At 35.0% G+C, this 26,232-nt stretch overlaps 1 protein-coding gene across 1 annotated transcript; it reads left to right on the top strand.

The window, feature by feature from the left end:
* Positions 1-11,570: 11,570 nt before the first annotated feature.
* On the top strand, positions 11,571-24,803 carry LOC123524935 (uncharacterized). Its single transcript, XM_045303561.2, has 2 exons — positions 11,571-11,718; positions 17,722-24,803. Exon 2 carries the CDS (start codon positions 17,885-17,887, stop codon positions 20,318-20,320), a length of 2,436 nt encoding a protein of 811 aa, XP_045159496.2. The 5' UTR covers positions 11,571-11,718; positions 17,722-17,884; the 3' UTR covers positions 20,321-24,803.
* Positions 24,804-26,232: the final 1,429 nt, after the last annotated feature.

Here is a 26,232-nt window from a genome sequence, read left to right as displayed (position 1 = left end):
AAAAAAAGGGGAAAAAACGATAAATGCTGGTTCCTAGTAAAATTGTATATGCAATATCACTTATATGGTTAAGCTGCGGTTGGTTGTGATCTGTGTAAGATCCGATGATATGTCACCAAAGACATTTCAATATTATTTGATATTAGATTAATAAGGATGCAAGCATTTTAACATTGCGATGCTCAAAAGGTATTTCTGCCTGGTGTATTTTGTCATTATCACATGTACCCCACTACTATAGTTTTGCCTTTTATTAACTATTCAAATGGCGATATGCTCATATTATCTTAACCGACATAATTATACTATTTCAGTCCATGGAATATGCCCAGGGAAAGCAAAATTACTTCAAAATGTCTTTCCTTCTCACACCAAGATGTTAATTAGGTTCTTACTGAAAGCATATGAGTGCTAGCAATTAGCTTGATTATAAAATCAGCACCACTGCAACTATACTAATTAATCTTAAGTTATCATATTGTTTGTAAAGATACATGCCCGCTTGGTGCCTTTCATTCTGAGTATGTATCAACAACCCCAATCAGCAATGAAAAAGATTACACTTAATATCAAAACATGACCAAAACTTTTTTGTATACGTAATTTTGACCTTGAAAGCATATCTTAAATTGTTGCAAAAGTGACATTATTTCAGTTCTATAGTTTTGCCTTCATGTAATGATATGCTTATTCTATGTCTTTTAAACATAATATTTCTAGATGTGTGTGCATATAAAACCATTCTACTTCTGTGCTCAAAAACGTACACATCACCTTTACCAATATAACCATTTCCTTAAGTTGAAACTTTAAATCAATATTTGAGCCGCGCCATGAGAAAACCAGCAAAGTGCGTTAGCGACCTGCATGGATCCAGACAAGCCTGCGCATCCACGCCGTCTGGTCAGGATCCATGCTGTTCGCTTTCAAAGTCTATTGCAATTAGAGAAACCGTTAGCGAACAGCATGGATCCTGATCAGACTGCGCAGATGCGCAGGCTGATCTGAATCCATGCTGGTCGCAAATGCACTATGTTGGTTTTCTAATGGCGCGGCTCATTTAAATAAAGTTTAATAATACAGTATGAAATGAGGGTTTTAGATATAATGGTGGAAAACGCTTCTACGCCTTGCATCAACAGTTTGCCTTTGAACATCAATTCAAATGATTTTAATCTTTTTATATTTATGCATGAGTATTTACAGGTCACTTAAGTTTGAAGTATGAAAAGCGCTAAGTTGCAGTTTATTTTGCATATTATGAATAACGGAAAAGCAGAAATTATATAACTGGTATGAGTTAGATACTGAAAATTCAACTATTGCATTTACATGTCCAAGTTACTTCAAATTAAACGTATAGGAAGCAAAGATGAATAAAAACTGTCCATGTTTACAAACATAACATAATCATTACTGGATTTAAAAAAGTCACAAGTACTCATAATAATGTACTGGATTTATTTATCAAGCGAATTTTATTTTAAGGAAACGTAGTTACTGTAATAGTTTTAGACTTTTGATAAAGTATGCCGACATCTTAAAGAAATAGTTGCTTTTCTTCTGGTGTGTTTTTTTTTGTTGTTGTTGTTGTTGTTTGTTAATAAATGGGCTACGGTAGTGATTTAAATGAAGTTATATAATTGCATTCTTTGCTTGAATACATGTTAAACATCCATACATATGCGTTTGGGGTGACAGTGTTCCTGCAACCCGGCTTTGCATACTGGATCTTCATCCCCGTTTTTCTTTTTTGATTTCAGATTATTATCACCAATATAATTAGCGAAAGAATTGCCTTATTTCAAAATCTCTTAAACAGTTCTACAAAACTTATTAATTTCTTTAATTAAAAGTTATGTATTTTGTTTGTTTGTTTGTTTGTTTTGGGTTTAACGCCGTTTTTCAACAGTATTTCAGTTATGCAACGGCGGGCGGTGAACCTAACCAGTGTTCCTGGATTCTGTACCAGTACAAACCTGTTCTCCGCAAGTAACTGCCAACTTCTCCACATGAATCAGCGGTGGAGGACGAATGATTTGAGACACAATATCTTTTATCAAATCGTCACGGAGAACATACGCCTCGCCCAGGGCTCGAATTATGTATTTTAATGTTATAGTTCATTCTCCACAAATTCAGGCATAAGAAAAATCTGAACCTTTGAAAGCATCAAATTACACATCCGATGACAAGAATGAGGTGAAAAGTATTTTAGAATTTAAACAAACGGATAAGTAAACCGCTAAACGACATATGCAGTGTTCATCATCATTATTAATCCTATCCCCAAAACCTCCACAGAAGATAGAAGGGACCCCTTAAGTTATAGAGGGATAACCCTTACTTCAGTGGTTTATAAGATTTACTGCAATAGTCTCAATAGGCGTACGCGTCTGTCAGCGTGGGAAGGTGAAAATAGCATTTTACATGATGAACAAAATGGGTTTAGGGCAAGTAAAAGTACAGTTGATCACCTGTCCTCGTTTTTTTTTTTAATTTTAGAAACACGTAAATTAAAAGACTGTCTACATTTACCGCATTCATAGACTTTAAAAAGGCATATGATACTATTGACCGCAATACAAAGATCAAAGATATGGGATTAAATGGTAATATGTTTAAAGCATTACTTGCTATCTATCAAAATGTAAAATGCTGTGTTAGGTTAAATGGCTTGAGTACAGACTGGTTCTCTGTAAAGTGTGGCCTTAAGAAAGGGTGTAGTCTTTCGCCGATTCTTTTTAATCCTTATATTAATGATTTGATCTCAACAATTAAGAATATTGACCTTGGTATCGATATTGATGGACAGAAAGTGTATATCCTCCTCTATGCTGATGACATAGTACTGATAAGTGATTGTGAAGATAAAGTGTCTATCCTCCTCTATGCTGATGACATAGTACTGATAAGTGATTGTGAAGATAACTTACAACTTATGTTAGATGTACTTCAAAAATGTAGTGATAAACATAGTATGAAAGTTAATCCAGATAAATAAAAAATTATACATTTTAGACCACCACCAGTTACTGATACATTGAGGAATTTCAATTGTGGGGATGAAGTTTTAGTAGTTGAAAATCTTTATGTTTACTTGAGTTTATATTTATCTGAACATTTAGATTTAAACATCATGGCGAAACATGTTGCTAAATCAGCAAACCGTGCCTTAGGACTTTAAATCTCAAAGTACAAATGTTTTGGTGGTCTTCCTTTCTCGACTTATTCAAAATTGTATGAGGCAACGGTATGGAGTACTATCAGTTATGGAGCAGCCATTTGGGGTGATAGACAGTTTTCTTGTATATCAACAATTCAGAACAGAGCAGCGAGATTTTTTATGGGCGTTGGTAAATACACCCCAAACGTGGTGGTAAATGGGGATATTGGATGGATAGATGTATATATTAAACAGTTATCACCAGTTCTCAATCAATGGTATCGTATTAGAGCTATGTCCAGCAGTAGACTGAATTATAAAATATACCAATGGTCAGTGTCACAAATCAATATCTCATGTAAAAACTGGTATTTTAGATTAAGAAAATTATTTATAGAAGCGGATGTTGGAAACATCTTTGACGCAATTAACATTTCAAATATTGATATAGTGGGAATAAAAGATAAAGTATTAGAGAAACAGAATGTGAAACTTATAGACAATTGGAAATGTAATCTAAATGCTGAGAATGCTGTAAGAGGAAATGGAAGGAATAAATTGAGGACATACCGTTTGTTTAAGCAAGATTTTAAGACAGAGGCTTATATCAAATGTACTTTGCCTAGACGCCATAGGAGTGCTTATGCCAAGTTCAGATGTGGGGTTGCCCCCATACGCCTTGAAACAGGTCTGTTTGAGGGTATTCCCCTAGAGGAAAGAATATGTTTAAATTGTAATAACAAGGTAATGAAAGTGAGGAACATGTTTTAACTGTCTGCCCACTGTATGATGACTTTAGATACAATTTGTTTCAGCATATTTCTAGTTACAAACCGTTACATCGCAAACAAACAATTAATGACACATGAGCGCTGGTTAATTGGTTTCGGGTTTTTCGCACCTCGTTTGGCAGACGATTAATGTCCACTCGAGATAACCGATGTCAAAATAGACACGACAAAAATGAAAATGTTTCAGGCTTGGTCTGACTGAGCCTGATTTAGGGCGTTAGTGAAAATGCATGCTACAATCCACACTCTCTAGCCTCAGGTTGAGCAGAACTCAACACCTGTACATGTTACAAGTACAAAAACAAATTTAGAGACATCCACAGGTGTGTTCAAAACAGTGTTGTACATGGAACCCTCACTGATACACGGAGTACAATTTCATGAGAAGCGGCTTATGGACAGAAGTAACCAAACTGGAATTTAAAGAGCGCATCTGAAGTTACTGTGCCTGTATACCACAGAAACTGTCAAAGGACAAAATTAAAAAGCAGGCACCATATCCAAGGGGTAATTGAACAATATACAAAACTATGAAAGCGGGAGGATTGGAATCATCCAAAAATTTTATATTTCATAACCAGCCTACCTTCATAACATTAATGTAAATTTCAATATTTCATATTTTCGGAGCGGTGTACATTTTGTTTGTAAATTTTCTGCGACGCCCTTGTTATGCAAACTGAATCAATTTGTAGAATTAAACAATTCAAGAATACCCCGACAATACAATAGAATCAAGCACCGTTGGTGTATCAATAGTAACTATACTAAAGAAATTGACAATTACTTATAATCTTATTCTCGCTAATAATTTCACAGGTGTGATTACATATACCTAGCTTTTCTGTTAAGGTATGATGACAACAACTTCAGCTGGCTTGTTGGTTTTTTACACTGGTAACAATGACACAAATATGTACTGTAAGTTAGAAAAATTTATTATTCAAAATAGCGTAGCGAATAAATCTAATGGCACTGGAAAAAGTCATTCAGTTTTTAGGAATATTATTACATTTCAATATTAAAACTAGACTTTTGTTTTATATCTAACAGTTAGTTATTCAATAATTTTGCTGGCAAGTTTATAGTTTAATTTCGCGATATATATTTTGCTTTATACGTTCATGTAGAAGTATCGAATCTCAAAAATATTACAGCTGACATATCATGAAACTCAGTCTGTTTTTATACAGCATGCACAAGTTTGCCGATACACGGCCTGTAAACCTTGGCTCCCTCTCTTTACGGAGGTGAGTTGAAAAAAGAGCCAGTGATACTTCCGAGGCGGCGCTAATGACCGGAAAGATAAGTGAAATGTAAACAAAGAAAGAGGATGAGTTTACTTTTAACTTTCTGCAACAAATTTAAGACCTTATTTCAAAAAAGGGGCAATGTTGTTCCACTCAGAAATGGTTATACTTTTTATGTATGCAGGTCGATCTGCAGAGCAAAAGGCATTTCTTGACCTGAGAACTTTTGAAAGTTGTGAAATAGGGCTGATTCAAAACCGAAAGTGGGCATATGTCTATATTTTCGCCTTATTTACACGAGTCAGAGATTTCAAAGATATCGTATGGATCTTGTTGAAAAGAATGTCTTATTACTGTATATTGTCCGTAAGTATTGACCTGGCACTCATGAATATTCCGTATATTTCCGTAAATTAATTTTCGGTGTCCGAACATAGATAGCGATATAAGTAAATATTACATATATCGTTCTTAACTGATAATCTGTCACATGTGCAGGTAGTTGTACGGACAAAGCGTTCACCTGTCAATACCACAATATCAGGATTGTGGGTTCGAGTCCTACGTCTGGCCATACCTTTTTTTTCCTCAGATTTTATATGCAGACTCACTACTCATTTGATCAAACGTATCTTGATGTTTATGGTTCATTTATTAAGAGTAATCATATTTTCCCGTTGTAAAAAAGTGGAATAAAATTGTTTTAAAAGTATCTTAGATAAAAAAGACAAATTACCTGTCGCCAGCGTTCCAAAAAAAAAAGGACAACAAGAGAAAACAACTAAAATTCATAAAATATGATACATAAAATAATGTAAACGATAACATTACAGTACAATAATTGAAAAAAAGAGATCTATTCAGTAAGTGATTTCGAACCCGTGGTAACGTGCATGGAAATCAGACACCTTACCTCTACGCCAGCGTGTCATCGATTAGCTTTACATGTTACTTTAGTAATATGGATACTTTCAGGATACTAATATTGCGTAATTTAACGAAAACGCCCGAAAATATTGGCGAAGATTAATGAGTGCCAGGTCAATACTTACGGACAATAACCTACGTGATATGTTGACAGGTTTCACCCACCTGTGTGCATTTATGACCAAGAGGGAGAGCCAGCATCGCAAAGGAGGCGCTAAGAACCAGAGTGGAAGCCAATGCTCTTTTAAGCTGTCAGCAAGCTGTGCTATTCGTTTCCCTTGACATTTGTTCTTTTCTTTATTGTTACATGTCTATTAGCCCTCGAACATAGGGTCGCTAGTTGTAAATGATATCTTTTATGTAAAGGGAATTTCCTATATCACAACAGCTATCATAGCCAATGACCTTTGAAAGTGAACTATGCGGCAATGGTTTTTTTTTACAAAGGCCTTGGTACGGTTTTCAGTACAAAATGTCCTAAAATAATGGGTTCAAAATTCTAAAACATTAAATTAAACATTTTGATAGATAAATAACGCTATTAATTAAATCTACAAACAAGTATTTGAACGTCATGGTGAAAATAACGTTACTAGCATTTCTAGTTGTAGCATCACTGATGACGTCATTTATATGTGAAATACTGTATAATAGTAGAAAAACCATGGATTTTGCTTTAAAATCAAGAAATGAACAATATCCGCAATGGATAAACTTTTCATTATTTAAATTTCAATGTGGAGAAAAAGTTACCTCTAGCACCTAACAAAATTTGTAAAGTTTACCGCTTGTGGATGCTGTTTTTTTTTCGAAAATCTGACATGTTGTCAGCCTTGCCTTTGTAAAATAAGCTAAATATCTTACTAAAATGAGTTTCTATGCATTTAGAAAAAAACAGTCTTGTGTTCATTTAACAACAGCACTTTGATGTATGGAGATATCAAAACTATATTGACAATTTCTTTATTGAATATTATTAAGAAATAAGTCTTTTCCGATAGGCATAGACCCCACAGATTCGTAAATGATAATTTCTACACGGTTCGGCGGTTTGGAGGAGTAAAATTTTATTCAACATTTCGAACGTAACTTAGTCAAAATAGAAATATGTTTTAAGTATTAATGTACTATACTTGTCATGTGTCGCTTTCAGATCAACATTAATTAGAAAATATATGCATGGGTCTCGGTAGTTTGCTAGCTACAGCGATGTTCACGAAACATGTTTATGCAAAGGTTTTCATGCATTTAATACAAACTTTAATAAAAGTTTTATAAAAAAACACAGCTTAAATTTACAAACTTATAAGAATTCATCGAAGCAGTCAACTTTTCATTCAATTTATCATTGATTTCAATGAAACGGCGTAAATTTCAAATTCAGTATATTCTTTCAACATAATACAGAATTACAATATTTTGATAAATACCCATTTGGGTGAATTATCTGAAAGGAAAATGCCGACAGTCTTAATACTTGAATTTTACGGATGTTGGTGAAATACATAGAGGATCTTACATGAGTGTATTTTCTTACTAAATTTATTCAACGTGTTAATTAACATAATAAAACGAACATTTTATCATTTTAAAAAAAAAAAAATTAAGGAACGGAACGGAACAGAACAGAAGTAATTTTATTTCAACTTGTACAAGCCTCGGGTGGATAAACCTTTCTCCAACTCGGTGGATAAACTTAAGTTAAGAAAGACAGTAACCTAATATTCTCTATGTATATGACTCTCAATAACGTTTTGACGTAACGTCAAGTTAGCGCATATGTGGATCTTTTTCGTACATAGGTAGAAAATGACGTGTAGAAGGGATAATTTTCATGATTTCTGATTTTTTTAAGTTTTGTAATTTAAACGGGTGATACTATTAGTGATTAATTTTTAGCAATTTGCACGAAAGTCTTTTTTACAATGTTAACCGTACCACGCCCTTTTATTTACTCTTTACATAATTCTTATGATTTGGAATATTTGCTTTGTTGTGTGTAAAGTTTTACTGAAAGTCTTATTGATGGACATTACAGTAGCCTAGTACAGTTTGAATAAAGAAATATGAAAATAGATTACTAAATGTTACCGCTAAAATTAGTATCACACATGTTCTAAAAGATGTAAAATTGAAAATGTCATGTTTTTGTGATATTTATTCCACGTTAGAATTGGAGGGAAATTGTTTTGACATTGTCTGTGTCCATTTCTCTGCCGTTCTACAGTTGTATATGTAAACGATAACAAAGTTTATAACTCATTATGACTTTCGAATACAAGCTGTAGCTTCGGAACAACAGACAAACTGACACGGACAATGACAAAAATACTCCTTCGATTTTAATAGGTGAATAAATACCTCCAAAAATGCCATTTCTGATTTGTTTGTAACCTTTCGAATATGTGGGATAACAACTTTTAGCTGTAAAATTTAGTGATGTTATTTCATATTTCCTTATTAGAACAATCCTTTCTACAAGTCCATCAGTAAACTTTCAGTAAAACTTTTAAAAGTTTAAAGGCATGACTAAACACACAACAAACCAAATATTGAGAGTAAAGGTGTAATTCCGAGAATAAACAAAATTTGTAATCATATCGATTGCCAAAACGTTTTCACTACTCAAATAAATTACAAAGTTCGTTGGTCATGAAGACTGTGTCCAATCATATTGCAAATATCAAAATTATACAACTAATGACACTATTTTCGGGCGCCATTACACATGTTACAATAAAGACAAGAGAAGAGCATATAAATCTCAATACAGTTTAAGGAAAACAGCTACTACCTTCTCTGCGGCGCTGGCTCCTTCTCTTTGCCAAACATACTCCTAGATGGGTGTAACCAGTTAACAATCACCTAGGTTGTATAGTTATATGACTGTTTTTTTTTTCAACAACATCCGTACGATGTCTTTGAAATTTCTGACTTGTGTAAATAAGGGCGAAATATATAGACAGTGTCCACTTTCGGTTTAAACCGGCCAAATTTAACAACTTTTAAAATTTAGATAATATGGCTACTTTCCAGCTTTGATTGTGGGGAAGACCCCTTGATAATTTCATCATGGAGGGTACCTGTGTCGAACCACCGACCTACCGTAAGCCAGCTGGATGGCTTCCTCACATGAAGAAAGCAACGCCCCGAGTGAGGGGAAAGTGATTCGAAGTCAGCGACCTTAACCACTAGGCTCCTCCTATCGTTGCAAGGCACACTTTCGTTGCACTAGCTACAGCAATGACAGAATGCAGTAAATTCAGCTGGAAAATAACTCAATTTATACGCCCACAATAAAATGGTTAGGTAACTTTTCAAATAAATCTCTAATTCAATAGAACATATATAATAAGTTTTCCTTTAATTTAGAAACATACGAAATTTAGTGCTTACATTTGAAATAGCTTTTGATCATGAAATGTGACAACTTAAAGCCGCTCCTGATCTATTCGGACTCGAAAATATGCTGAACATTCAGTCAATATCACGGTGCACAATCACGTGACTTGTGACGTTGCAACTGGGATATCACGCCAAGCAGATTTCGTAAACAAAACGGTGTTTGTGAAGGTAACGTTTTTAAAGATATATTTTTGTAACATGACACCTAGCTGGTGCAAGTCCTTATATCAATGCGTACCTCCGGTGATATAACAAATGTCTGTGTCTGCTTTAGTTTTGCTGGTAACCTGGACAAACCGCAATGTTTCCTTTGTATGTGTATGTAATTTTGCATCGGTATTATGCACTCGTTCTTTAGCGGAAGAATATTGCGCTCCTATAGTCGTGCAATCTATTTCCGCTGCAAAACTCGTGCACAGCCTATAATTATTGTGGTGCTTTTAAATACGAACACCATCTCATAACTCTAACACAGAAGTTAAATTGAGAGGGCGCCGATGCCGACAGAAAATTAATTGTGTCCGAGATGGTTCCCATACTGTGTGCAGAGAGTCAAGAGGGATCCTGTGAGGCAAAATTTAGCTCACGGTTTTCCTTGAGATCCCGTGCATTAACGAAATCGAAAGTAGAGCGTTTTTAAGGAAATATGATGAAAAAAAAACACATACTGTGTATTTACAAATAAGATGGGATCAACGGCTTCACATCTAAGGTATTAGATAATTGCTATATTCAAGGAAAGTCGTATTTAAGTTTCATAAACATCGCACGATGTTCATCCGAGCCAGTACCTCCGGCTACATTCCATCTTCGTTTGGACTTGTGTCAACTGATAAAACAAATGTAACTAAAAAAATTCAATGGTAACTATGTAGCTACGTCTTTCCGTGATTCATATGTTTTTTATGCACAAAAATGACGTTGGAGTTCATTGTTTACCACAAAGAATGTCCTGTGCGCAAACAGAGGGATCCGTTTTCTCATTTACCACAGAGAGGGATACGATATGCATACACACCGTGAAGGATGTTCATCCGAACTTTGTATCATCTGTAGCAAGTGTTTTTTGTTTCATTTCATTCTAGACTAAGATTGGATTTTGCCGAACTTCTATGACTATATAGACTATTTTGTGTTTCATGTTCCAAAGAATTTTGGAATTGTGCTGATTTTCAATTTAGTTGTTAAGTTTTTGCATACTTTAATATAAAAGTTTTCAAAACAACTTCCGCAATGAAAAACATCGCAGTCATTCAAGTTGATTACGGTACCTACAATTCCTGGTAATGAGATGTCCGTATTATAGATTATACGTCAACTCAACGCGTCAGTAAACTTGGGTTGAGTCGCACCATGAGAAAACCAACATAGTGCTTTTGCGACCAGCATGTGCATCCGCACAGTCTGGTCAGGATCCATGCTGTTCGCTTTCAAAGCCTATTGCAATAAGAGAAACCGTTAGCGAACAAGGCTGGTCTGGATCCATGCTGGTCGCAAATGCACTATGTTGGTTTTCTCATGGCGCGGCTCAATTTACTTTATTTTCTGTAATAAAACTAGTGCAATCCAAGTTAAAAACATATATTTTTATGCTCAAAGTAGGTTTAATGCTAATGGTGCACTGGCCTCAACATGAAGGTGCCACTTCTAAAGCTAAGGGATATTGTCAGTATTGGTGTAAGTAGTCCTTTTCTCTTTAACTTCATCTAGAAATAAAAGTGTCGAAATCTTTGTACAACAAATAACGTTGAAAACAACTCGGATATTGCAAATGTCACTGAAAATGTTCGTCTTATACCTCATTAAGGGTCTGAAAGTGTTTTACTGCTGTTCTTTAAAAATACGCTCTATTTACATCCCAGTAATTTTGTTTCTTAGCCGAGATAATCAGGTCACAGCAGGTTTAATCCGAGAAATGATCATACATCGTGAAAGGCATTTATATGTATATGCACCAGTATTTTCAATCAATAAGATACCATGATTACTTAATACGCGGTGAATATTATGAGCTATGCACCAGTGCAGCCATGTGTTGGCTGGTGTGTCGCCTTTACATTCTGTAACAAAGACCATATATACATTTATTGCTGAATTAATTAAATCATACACTGTGTCTAAGGATATGTGAATCGGAGATATTGACTAGGAGTTTAAAAGGCGTTGAAATTGTTTTCAGGTACTAGCATTTTACTGTCCTTCTATTTTGAAATGTTAATACAAATTAATTATTATGTACTAAAAGAGTTAAAATACATGTTCGAAGAAGTGTACGTTCTATATAAGATAAGTATTTAGGTGGGATGTAGAAGGGTACAATTATTTTGATGTTCAGTTGATATTTTTATACAATACTAGCATCATTTATACCTTCAACGTTACAGAGGTCATTTTAATATGTGCCAACAAAGGCATCTTTAATGTTCATATAAATATATAACTTAAACAATTCAGCTGCTCGAAAGATGTAGATGCTGTACTTGGTCATTGATGCATGTATTTTTGGACAGAATGTTATTATTAGTCCCCTACTGGTTGAAAACCAGTTTCGGGGACTATAGGAATGCACTTTTCCGACCGTCCGTCATTCCGTTCGTCCGTCCGTCCGCAATTTTGTGTCCGGTCCATAACTCTGTCATCCATGAAGGGATTTTAATATTACTTGGCACAAATGTTTTCCATAATGAAACGACTTGTCAAGTGCAAAACCCGGACCCCTAGCTTAAAATTCAATGTCACAATTGGAGGTCAAAGGTCAACAGGGCTTTTTTCCTGTCCAGTCCATAACTCTGCCATCCATGGAGGGATTTTAATATTACTTGGCACAAATGTACCTCATAATAAGACAGTGTCATGCACAACTTTCAGATCCATAGCTCAAAGGTCAAAGTCACAATTGGCAGTCAAATGTTAACATAGCATGGACAGGTCTGTTTCGTGTCCGGTTCATAAATCCGTCATTCATTGAGGGATTTTAATATCACTTGGCATAAATGTTTCCCATGATAAGAAGACGTGTCTTGTGCAAATCTCGGATCCCTGACTCAAAGGTCAAGGTCACAATTGGAGGTCAAAGGTCAACAAGGCTTTCCTCCCGTCCGGTCCAAAACTCTGCCATCCATGAAGGGATTTTGATATTACTTGGCACAAATGTTTTCCATGTTGAGACGACATGTCGTCCTCATAATCTGGACCCTTAGCTCAAAGGTCAAGGTCACAATTGGAAGTCAAAGGTCAATAGGGATTTTTCCTATCCGGTCCAGAACTCTGTCATCCATCAAGGGATTTTGATATTACATGGCATAAATGTTTCCCATTATGAGTCAATGTGTAATGTGCAACACCCAGAACCCTAGCTTAAAGGTCAAGGTCACACTTGAAGGTCAAAAGTCAATGGGATTTTTTTCTGTCCGGTCTATAACTTTGTCATGCAAAAGAGGATTTAAATATCAGTTTGCACAAACATTCCCCTGGATGAGCCAATGTGCCATGCGCAACACCCGAGCCCTTAGCTGCAAGGTCAAGGTCACACTTGAAAGTCAAAGCCCAAATGTTTGTTTTTCCTGTCCAGTCTGTAACTCAACAATCCTTAAAGAGATTTTAATATTACTTGGCACAAATGTTTACCACTATGAGACAGAGTGTCATGCGCAAGAACCTGGTCCCTAGGTCTAAGGTCAAGGTCACACGTAGAGGCCAAATGTCAGATACAAGAATGACTTTGTCCGGAGCATTTCTTCTTCATGCATAGAGTGATTTTGATGTAACTTGGCATAAATGTTCATCACCATGAGGCACCCTTGTTTTTGATATTACGTCCCCTTGTTTTTACTATAAATAGATTATATTGTAACGTATTTATTACTGGCCGTAGGGAAAAATTAAAGTCAGTTTTCTGTGGTACAACATGCATGTTACATCCAATTTTTAGGAGCATTTTGACCTATCTCTAACTGGTAAAGAGTTTCTTGTGGAATTATATTATATAGATTAAGAAATAATTTCCTTTTGTTGTTACTATAAATAACGTATATGATACCAATTTTTGATAATCGGCCAAAAGATGACATATGAAAACAACTGTAGGTTTTTATATATATAAATTTTAATCCGAGTGTATTGTATATATAGTACAATATTGTTTATACATCATTGACAGATATCACTGATAATCAGTTCATTATGTTATAATGCAGTAGAGGAAATTAGGTGCCTTCCAGTAGGGGACTTTATATTGCATGGCAATACTTCATTCACTTGTTTATACAGAGAATAAGAGAAGTTAAAACAAGCCTCCTTGACAATCTTAAATATCTGCACTCATTGATATTCTTCTTATATTACTGTACTTTTAAAAGCAGTCACACATGGTATGGTGCAAGTATTCTTTTATATATTAATGCGATAAAATTCTATTGCGTTAATAATAATTATGCGTAGATAATAAATTATTATAAATAATCACTGGATATGTTTATATTAATTTTAAATCTGGTCGTGGAGAGGTCTAAATGATACAAATTACACAGTGCATTTTTCTCAGTAGAATTCCTTACACTTGTCTTTTTTTTTTTTTCATATATTGATATTTCTTCTTATAAAACGTATATAATCTAAACCGACACACGTTGTTTTTATTCCTTAAAAAGCCTAACTTTATGTCTTTTTAACGCAGTTATTCAAGCATTATATCTTACTTCCATAATTTAGTTTTTTTGCCTAAAAATAAACATCACCTTTATCATTTACAACTAGACGGAGCGTCTAATTTATGGAAATAAGTTATTTGCCTTTGCAAATCAATAAAGTGATCTTTTGGCTCATGTAAAAGTTCTTTTGATTTGACTTCATGCGTATCTTCATATCACTCAATGTGAAGATGAAAAGTTTATCAAATTGCAAATTTATGCAAATTTTATGTATTGACATTCATTTTGCCAAAATATACTCTTAATGGACTTATGCAAATAAAACCCTGTCCTTTTTAAAAATAAACAAAACCAATGGATTAAAGGTCCAATACTAAGGAAAGTGAACATTTTAATTTCTTTTAAAAATCACAGAAACTATTTCATTTTATTGGAAAATGAAAGTTGGTATGTAGAAATTCGAAATAAATCGCAGTATATGTACAATTATTTTCTATGAAGTAAGAAGAAAGTTAAAAAGACCTGGGGGGTCATTCTGTCGATTCATTGAAATTTCAACATAATACACATACATTTCTTTGAGTTCCAAAGACCTTCTGTAAATTTTGACCTGCCAATCTTCATTTTTAGTGTCTTGCAGAAGTCTATGCACTGGCTATGAAAAAAATGCCAACTCACTTTCCCTTAGTAATGGACCTTTAAGGACTAGTGTGTTTAAAAAAGTTAAATAAGTGACTCATTATTGTGCTATTTTTTTAACCTGTCAAATATGCATACATTAAACGCTCTGTGCATTCGATACTTTATTATTTGACCCAACTTCGGTGCTATCTGTATGTTTTACGGAAAGAAATTTTGGTAAAGTGTCTAAATATCATTATTAGTACTGTAAGTGAAACACACTCTCATCGATCGAATCTGTGGCTCAGTGGTTACAGCATTTGGCTCGTATGCGGGAAATCGCTGGTTCGAGCCCATTAGCGAGTACATTTTTTATTTTTCATTTTCAATTATTTATATGATTTATATGACTTCGCTGACAGCAGTACCGACACAGCAAATGAAACTGAATGATGAATTTAGCTAGATGTAATTCTTATTTATGAAATTTGTATAGTCGTGAAATGAACTGTGAAAAAAAAAACATAATATATATACGTGTGTGTGTGTGTGTGTGTGTGTGTGTGTGCGTGTGCGTGTGCGTGTGTGTGTGTGTGTGAAATTAGTAATAAGAGATAAAAAAGAAAAAAAAAATACTTGTGAAAATAAAATGAAGGAAATACTGGATAAAAATGTACATGTACAGAGTGTTTGTTGAAATTTGTGGGGAAAAAAAACTCAGATACTGAACGGTATCGATCTTACGTACTCCAGGTTTCAAGCTATTGACGATGACCACTGAGCTATCGTGGCTTGCGTATATACGTATACACGCTTTAAAAATAAACTATTTTAATTGCTGGTTACTTTCCGTATACAAAACGGAATGTACCGAAAATCAACCGAAGATTAAATATTCTATGCACCGCCCATTTAATCAATATGTGTTTGACAGTTCAATAAAATAGGACAATATATGTAGTAAATATTTAGTAAATATTTATACATTCTAAGAACACGCTCCAGCTGCCTTTCGGTAAATGTTAGTGCATTCTAAGAACACGCTCCAGCTGCCTTTCGGTAAATGTTTGTGCATTCTAAGAGCACGCTCCTACTGCCTTTTAGTAAATATTTATGCATTCTAAGAACACGCCCCAACTGCCTTTTGGTGAATGTTTGTGCATTCTAAAAACACGCCCCAAGTGCCTTTCGGTAAATGTTAGTACATTCTAAGAACACGCCCCAACTGACTTTCGGTAAATGTGAGTACATTCTAAGAATACGTTCCAAATGCCTTTTGGTAAATATTTATGCATTCTAAGAACACGCTCCAACTGACTTTCGGTAAATGTTAGTACATTCTAAGAACACGCTCCAACTGCCTTTCGGTAAATGTTAGTACATTCTAAGAACACGCTCCAACTGCCTTTTGGTGAATGTTTGTGCATTCTAAGAACACGCTCCAACTGCCTTTTGGTGAATGTTAGTGCATTCTAAGAACACGCTCCAACTGCCTTTCGGTAAATGTTAGTGCATTCTAAGAACACGCTCCAACTGCCTTTCGGTAAATGTTAGTACATTCTAAGAACACGCTCCAACTGCCTCTTGGTAAATGTTTGTGCATTCTAAGAACACGCTCCAACTGCCACAGATAAATTGCCAGACAACTGTTCTCAATTTCTTTTCTCGAAAAAAATGAACACAAATTATAAATAAAATGTCATGTCTTGAGTTCGATTAAATAAAGAAATATAATTCATAATGAAAACTTCATAATACGTTTCACAGTGAATAATACAAACTACAGGTAATGATAAATAATAACCGATATCGAGGTAACGATATTCAGCTGTATATGTACACTGTTACACATAGGTACAATAATGTTAAATCACTTAGAGTGTTTCACTGTAAGTCGCACGCGGACTCATAATCTTACCTTTTCACGCACGGACTACACCTGGGCTTCCATGACCCGGTGCTAAATGTCGCCAACTTCGAAACCTTGCTTGGGATGTAGAATAATGTCATGTAAGGAAGCCATCCAGCTGCCTCACGGAAGGTCGATGCTTCTGTCCAGGTGCCTGCTCGTGCCCGAAGTAATGCTTGGGCACTTTGGGTCTTCTTCCGTCAACAAAAGCTTGAAAGTCGCTGTGTGACCTATAACTGTGTTGGAGTAGCGTACCAACGTCAACAACCGCAGCCTATGCCGCTCGACAATACTTTATCAGGTGATCAGTCGATAAAAGATTTTTATATAAACATTATTTTTAAATTGCGACCAGCTCTGTATAATAAGTTGTTATATTCGACAAAGCATTTCAGTTCAGTTTTACTCCCCCACTCTCTTCACTATCCCTAAATAGAATAGAGGCATCGCCTAGAACATGAATGTCTAGATACGCTGCCTCCAACTCTGCTAACACAACACTTGGAATTTTGTCAATGTCTTTAAGATTAGTTTGGTAATTTACGTACTTTAAAGGCTCATAATGACTTTCTTTATAATGTGGCTGCCACATTTTTGTTATCAGAATAAAATATATAAATGTCTTGTTAAATTCTACTTTCAGTAACTGTTTTATCTTATTTTGTCAAAGGCTTGGACACTGATTAACTTAGTAGGAAGTTCTATCAAATTTGTGATTACCTCTCTTTACGGTTCTAGCTTTATAAATTCATGTACAATATTGAAAGTATTGCCCTTTTCATACATACGCGCACATGTACGCCTCTGCACTCGCACACATGCAGTAATGAAAGAAATGCTGCGCGTTATGTAATAGTGATGACAGACACAGCTTCAGCTAAACAAACAAAACACAATACCTTAAATGCAAAACGTATTTTACATTGTTGCTTAATTCAGTGACTATAGATTAACATTGCAAGTAAGTTGAATTAAAATGAGTATTTTTTTTGTTTGTTTTCAGATTGACTATACCATTTGGTATGGACATTCCTCATTCCTTTGCTTGATTGGACAGTTTCAACAAAGTGCCGTGGCGGAACAACTATGGGATTTTCAACTAAGAAGTTATGAATTTTTAATTCAACGACCAAACGTGTTTTCATACTGCATTTTCCTATCATAATATGAAACTGAGAAGAATTAAGCAAAAGATGTTACTTAATAAAAAGCTTGGAATAAGTCGAAAATACCTGTTTTATTCAATTTGCTTGTGTACTTTAATTACATTCACTTCATTATGTCTGCCATATATCTCAGAAGACTACTTTCCTGTCATTAATGTCAACTCTTTGAAAAATCGCGATTTTAAAGCCAATGAAGCGTCTTTAATAGTACTAGTTGTGAGCAGGCGTGATGCATTTGACCGTCGTGAGACAATACGAAGAACATGGGCATCCGGTCATGAACATGTATATTTTGTGGTTAGTGAGCTGTACTGCCCCTATCCACCTGAAAATCGTGTCTTTGGTACATGTAACTGGAACAATCAACCTACAGTGAAAGAACACATTCAGTATAACTTAGATAAAGAGAAGAAAATTACGGAGAGGCTTCGTAATGAATCAAACGTTGTGTTATTACCTATTACAGACGTCTTTGAAGAATTGCCGAACTTGATAAAAGAAAGTTACCATTGGGCCCTTAGAAATCATAATTCGAAATGGTTATTACATGTGGACGATTCATTTAATGTACAAGTACATACATTTAAAAACTATGTTATATCGAATTTTGACACAAATGAAAATATTATTATGATGTTATTAATACAATGCATATCATCGTTGAAACATACAAGTAATCCAACTTATCTGACACCATTTAAATGTGCGTTAAATCATGTTGTTTCGAGAGAAGTTGCTGAATACTTAGTGGATGGACTGGATGCAATATTTGAATATAAGTACATAGAAAACTCTAGCAGCATACAAGTTTTGGATACACCTCTGATAAAATCTGTTCATCGAGAAGAGTTTGGTATGATGACACTTAATGGAGGATGCAGTAATACAGCGGCTATAGTGCTAGATTTGTGTATTGGATATAACATGAATACTTGTTTAGACGGCACTACTTATTCACTGTCGGAAAATCCTTCCGATTACCTACATTCGGATAGATTTGACCTAATCCCAAAAATGGTTTACGCCTATTTTTATGTTTTTAAAAAACAAGTGCCATATGCAATCCGAGATGCATATTTAGAACATATACGTGTGTGGAATAATTTCAGAGAATATTGTAGTATGAAAGAAATCTGGTTTGATTCAAAGGTTGCATGTAAAGAGAAAAACGGCAGTTCTGATTTCATTTCATCGTTCCATAAAACAATTCAAAATGTAAAAGAGTTTGGATTTAACCCTAACATTTCAAGGATTCCAGTTGATAAGAATGGATTCATCAACAATGGTGCACACAGACTAGCTTCGAGTGTAGTTTTATCAAAGCAAGCAACTTTTGAACATCACAAATACAAAGAAAATAGCGGTTGGGGCTATAAACATTTTAAACGTCTAGGTCTGTCAGAAAATTCGTTTGATCTGGTTTTGTTGGAATGGATCAAGATTCAGTTGAAACTGCCAGATTTGAATACATTAATTGATATTGTTTCAGTATTTTCAAACGATAATAGTAAAGATGAGAAAATGCGAACGATTGTCAAAGAACGGTGTTCAAAAGATAATGGTATTGTATATGAGAAATCAGTAACCATTACAAGAAAAGGAGCTCAGCAATTAATTTCTCATATGTATGGACAACAGTCGTGGCTGGAAACGAAAATTGAACACATGCTATCAAGATTCACCCACTCAACATTTACAGTTTTGTTTTTATTCGTGTATACGAAAAGAAGTACTGACCTAGTTAAGTGTAAACATGAAATAAGAAAACTTTATAATGATAAAATATTCAAATCAACCGCTCATATACCAGATTCAAAAGAAGAAAATCTAATTTTAGCAGAAATGATACTTAATCCAAATTCTATCCAATTTCTCAATTACGCCGACAATGCTCCTGATTGTGAATTAATTGCAAAAGAAATAGCAAGTCGTTTATCTACTGCACCGATAAAAACATTGCCTGGTATATATATAGGTACAGATGACGTCATGATTGACTCGGGATCAGTGCTTGGATTTTTTGACCTGCGTAGACGTACAGACGTAGACCTTTTGTTTCTAAACGACATTGATAAATCTATTCTTGGAAATCATAATGGAATACCTATACAAGCTCACGCTTTTAAATTTAATTCCATTCCCAAGGAGCGGGCATGGGGTGAGTACCATTTTAGTACCACAGGACCGCAAAATCAGTATGATTTATTTTATGACCCTCAAAACTATGGCTACTGCTATGGTCTTAAATTTGTTTCACTGAAACAATTAGTTAGGTATAAAAAACATCGCAATGAACCGAACAAAGATTCCTATGATGTCGACCTTATAAATATACTTTTGGATACACTTAGTATTCCAAATAAATGTCCGAATCTGCACGGAAAATTAGTTCATTCAGTAATTGTATATCTTACGTATTTATTGTATGCTCGTTAAGGTAGTTATGCACCTTCGAACCAACATTATTACAGGCACGGAAAGTACTTTTTGAAGATCTACCGACTTTTCGCTAACCAGCTTGACTGCTCTGTAACATTAACCCTTACCATGCCGGACACGATTGATTCTGCCTTTGCGACCAGTGTAGTTCAAGATCAGCCTGCACATCTGTGCAGTCTGATCGTGGTCTGCACTGTTCGCTATTCAGTCAGTAAACTTTCAGTAAACACCACTTCAAATGATAAATGGTACTGCCAAAACTGGAAGATGGACCAGTCCATTAAAGAAAATTAGCATGGTAAAAATTAAAAAGAACTTAACATCCGGCTTTATTGATTTAAAATCTACCAGCAAGGCGAGAAGTAATATTCTGTTTATAAATATAAACATACAGAAAATAGTATTTGTTTCAATAACTATTAGGAGAACGTTTGATTTAGTATTACATCTGGACAGTTGAAACCAAAACCAAGAAATTAAAGTACATTTTACACAATTCCTGTCAAATCGTATACCCATAAAACAAGTATTATTGTTACTAGTACCTGGTAGGTTATCTCACGTTTCCAAAATAGCCTCCATTTTCCAGTAAAGCAGCTTTTATATAAATGTACATGCACGCATCCTATCAAGGTATAGAAAGGAGACTTAATCAAAGAAGATACAGGTTTCCGAAAGATTACTTTATTTTCATTCAGCCATATGCAATTTACGTATTTATTGGTTCCGTCCAGTATTTGTCCTTAAAAGTGACATAATTATTTCTAACAGTCTGAATGTATTATGGTTTATTTTATGCCCCCGAAGGGAGGCATATAGTTTTTGAACCGTCTGTCTGTCGTTCTGTCAGTCTGTCGGTCTGTCAGTCTGTCCGCAATTTTCGTGTCCGGTCCATATCTTTGTCATCCATGGATGGATTTTCAAATAACTTGGCTTGAATGTGTACCACAGTAAGACGACGTGTCGCGCGCAAGACCCAGGTCCGTAGCTCAAAGGTCAAGGTCACACAGACGTTAAAGGATAGTGCATTGATGGACGTGTCCGATCCATATCTTTGTCATCTATGGATGGATTTTCAAATAATTTGGCATGAACGTGTACCACAGTAAGACGACGTGTCGCGCGCAAGACCCAGGTCCGTAGCTTAAAGGTCAAGGTCACACTTAGACGTTAAAGGATAGTGCATTGATGGGCGTGTCCGATCCATATCTTTGTCATCCATGGATGGATTTTCAAATAACTTGGCTTGAATGTGTACCACAGTAAGACGACGTGTCGCGCGCAAGACCCAGGTCCGTAGCTCAAAGGTCAAGGTCACACTTAGACGTTAAAGGATAGTGCATTGATGGGCGTGTCCGATCCATATCTTTGTCATCCATGGATGGATTTTCAAATAACTTGGCATGAATGTGTACCACAGTAAGACGACGTGTCGCGCGCAAGACCCAGGTCCGTTGCTCAAAGTTCAAGGTCACACTTAGACGTTAAAGGATAGTGTATTGATGGGCGTGTCCGGTCCATATCTTTGTCATCCATGGATGGATTTTCAAGTAACTACGCATAAATGTGTGGCACAGTAAGACGACGTGTCGTGCGCAAGACCCAGCTCCGTAAGTCAAAGGTCAAGGTCACAGACGTTAAAGATCATATTTCATGATAGTGCATTGATGGGCGTGTCCGGTCCATATCTTTGTCATTCATGCATGGATTTTAAAATAACTATGCATGAATGTGTGGCACAGTAAGACGACGTGTCGCGCGCAAGACCCAGCTCCTTAGGTCAAAGGTCCTAAACTCTAACATCGGCCATAACTATTCATTCAAAGTGCCATCGGGGGCATGTGCCATCCTATGGAGACAGCTCTTGTTGTTTAATTACATATTCAGGATAATAAATCTCATCGGTAAGCTGTTAGTACAGGTGGATGCTCCGTCGTCATTCGTCTGTTGTCAACGGGTTTCCTAAAACAGGTTGTTTCCATTAATAGCTACTATTTGATCCACCTTTCCATTCACAAGGTTTTTACTTGGTTTATCTTTAAATGTAGGACATTTCCATTGATATCATACATCGTTCAAAATACTTTGAGGGTAGTAATAGGATATTTTCACAATATATTTACTATAAAATGATTTTGGTGCTGTATTTTCAATTTCATTTTGCAGTTACTTCTGACATCATTTTTTGAAAGATTTAATTGTGACTATATTTGTAATCGGATAGCCATAAATTTTTCATCATATATAAGTTAGCATAATAAAAACATTTTTTATGCAAAGATTTATTCTGTACTTTTTTAAATAATGTAGTTTCAAAAATTGTGACTGTGCCCTGAATTTTACAATAGGATAGGTAAATATTTGGCCTTTATTTATTTTTTTTTAAATCCTTATATCACTCTAGGACACCTTTATTATTTTAATAGTTTATTTCTGGATCGTGTTAGAAACAGCTAGAATTCAAGAAAAAAAAGATACAGACAGAAGATCGATATCTGTACCAAACCTGATGTACAATTTCCTTATGTGAGCCATTTTTCAGTTTTTTTTGTTGTTTTTTGTAATTTACTCGCTCCAATGTACACACAAGCTGTCCAACTTCTCATTAATCAAATTTAAAACAGTCACAAAACACTGTATTTACCATCATCATGAACCTCTATCAAATTTGTACATTTGCTATATATATATATCTGAAAAGAAACCAAAACAACATTTAATCAAGCTTATCGCATGGACGCACTAAATTTGGTCTGTTATACTGTACTTGTCTGCCCAATTATCATCGTAGATCAGTATTAGTATGCACTACATTTTTGTTTCTTTGCTTATTTATCACCCTACGTATGTTCTTCTGTACCTGTACGTATTTATCATCCTACATCTGCACTTGTATATGTATTTAGCATCCTACATCTGCACTTGTATACGTATTTATCATCCTACATCTGCACTTGTGTACGTATTTAGCATCCTACATATGCACTTGTGTACGTATTTATCATCCTACATCTGTTCTTGTGTACGTATTTATCATCCTACATCTGCACTTGTGTACGTATTTATCATCCTACATCTGTGCTTGTGTACGTATTGATCATCCTAGATCTATTCTTGTGTACGTATTTATCATCCTACATCTGTGCTTGTGTACGTATTGATCATCCTACATCTGCGCTTGTGTACTTAAATATCACCCTACATTTAAACGTGTGTGATTATTTATCATCGTACTTGTTTACTTATTTTTTATCAGTCTATATATGTATTGTTTGTCTCTTTCACATCCTGCATCAGTATGTGTTTGTCTATTTATCACCTTACATCTGTTATCGTAAAAGTATGCATATATGTCATTCTACATTTGTAGTTCATCCTACATCTATATTTGCGTTCAGAGTGTGTACCAAAGAATATGTGATCTGTTGTTTATCTACCATCACAAAGCCATTTGTTCGTCCTTCCGTCCGTCGACCAATTCGGTCATAACATTCCATGTCCCAATTATATCGTTTAAACTGCTTTATTGCTTTAAGTATGACTTCAAAGTATTGGCGTAAAATGTTCATTCCGACGAGACAATGTCCAGACCCCATTTTCCGGTTATGACGCATTACAGTCATGGTCAATGTAAAATGTCCAAGGATATTATTATCAACACAAATGACTTAACAACTACAGCTGGAAATATTATATAACTGAAATATTGGTTAATGCGGAATATAAAAAACCAAGCTTTTCTCTTAATATACTGTAACACTTTCTTTTTCAAACCCACAGCTGTGGTGAATATGACTGTATCTCAGACTCTGGATTTCCAGTTAGGCGTAAGAAAATAGTTTGTTTCCGGTAACATGCTATAAAAATAGGGTACTTAGGTAGATCGGTATTTTTTTCTTTTTGGATTTTTAAGTGGGACTTTTCGGAAATTAATTTTGTGTCAAAATAAAAAAAGAATACAATTAAGGGGATTATCTCTTTACAGTATCAGTAAGTTGATTACTAACTTCACTGACCATGTTTAAAGCAAAAAAGTGCAGTTTTGCATCTTTTTGTTAAAAAATTGAAAACAAATCTCCAAGGCCATAAAACATTTAGGGTCGGGTCAAATATTTAGGATAGGTCGGAATACCCGTCACAAACATTTTTAGGCCTTATATGTGTTTATACATGTTTTTGGCTCTTCTTCCATGAATGTATACCACTACTTTTGATACGGTACACATGTAATGTCTAAGTATTATGCATATTAGTAGAATTTTTACGGAGATTTTATTGTGCACAATATCAATTTTGAAGTTCTAATTCTGTATTTAATATATGTTCATCTAGTATCTCATTTTTCATGTATAAAAGGTTTGCATGATTATTTTGTTAGTAAAATTAATAATTAATGTAATTTTTTAATGTTTTATATTCATGCAGTGAGACTATAAACATGGCTTTTACTGTGACATCAATAATAAAGATCCAAAACTTCTTTACAGCTTTGTTTTGCGTTGAGGTAGAGTTAAAACTTTTATTACTTTTGATGTTTATGTTTATTGATATGTACAATAAATATTCACTATAACAATGTTGTAAAAATTACTTGAAGTTGTCGTAGGAAGAATATCGAGTATTTGCATGAAAAAAAAATCTGCGACAAAACGTGTCATAAATATCTTTAAGATATAAAAATGTTGATTGAATATAGAAAGTTTTCATGAAACATTGGACTTAGATCAAATGTAATGTGTAGAATACGCACATCATTTAAGAAATGAAATGAAATTTTTCGGAGTTCATGCGAAATGAACGACAGAGGATCGGGAAATCCATGGATCGCGCTATGAAGAGTCTCTCAAGAGTTTTTAATCTGATAATGTATGTGTCGTATGTGTCATTCCTATATTGAACAACTTCGGAAACATTATCAACTTTTGCACTTCTCACTTCCAACTTCTTGACTTCTTACTTCCTACTTCTAACTTCCGCGCTACTCATTTCCAACTTCTTCACTTCTTACTTCCTAATTCTACCTTCCGCACTTCCGACTTTTAACTCCCGGACTTTCGACTTCTGATTTCCAACTCCTGCACTTCGGACTTGTAAATTCCTCACTTCTGACTTCCAACTTCTTGACTTTCGACTTCTGATTTCCAATTTCCACACTTCTTATTTTTGACTTCCGAAGAGGGAAAGTTGGAAGTTAGAAGTTTTGAAGTTGGAAGCCGGAAGTCAAGAAACTAGAAGTGCAGAAGCTGGAAGTCAGAAGTGTGGAAGTCGAAAGTCAGAAGTTGGAAGTTTGAAGTCAGACAAAGTAGTTTTAAAGTTAGAAGTAAGAAGTCAGAAATCAGGTTGTTAGAACTTTAGAGTTGGAAGTTGGAAGTTAAAAGATTAGAAGTTAGAAGTCAGAAGCGGGAAAGTTGGAATTACGAAGTGTGGAATTTGGAAATGAGAAGTCAGAAGTCAGACAGAAATCAATAAGTTAGAAGTGTGGAAACTGTAAGTAAGAAATGAGAATGAGTCATATCATGATAAAGACTCATGCAAGGTTTCATGAATTGATCTAGACACGTCATTAGGTGAAAATGTGCATTTTTGACTATTTCAGGGGCCATGCCTTTTGAAATACGGGGTGAAGCCAGACGAAAAAATGGAGGTGCACTAGCTTATATATCATGACAAAGACTCGTGCAAGTTTTCATCAATTTATATCAAATCCTTCTTGAGCTAGGCGCGTTACAATGTGAAAATGTACATTGTTTACTATTTCAGGGGCCATAACCCTGGAAATAGGGGGTGGGGGGAGGAAGAGAGGAACCAAACAAAAATAGGAGGTACACAAGTTCTTATTATGATAAAGAGAAATACTTGTTGAGTAAGGCGCGTCACAATGTGAAAATATGCATTTTCGACTATTTCAG

The sequence above is a fragment of the Mercenaria mercenaria genome, chromosome 3 (assembly GCF_021730395.1).
Source record: "Mercenaria mercenaria strain notata chromosome 3, MADL_Memer_1, whole genome shotgun sequence".
NCBI lineage: Eukaryota > Metazoa > Mollusca > Bivalvia > Venerida > Veneridae > Mercenaria > Mercenaria mercenaria.
This window is presented reverse-complemented; position numbering and strand designations above follow the sequence as displayed.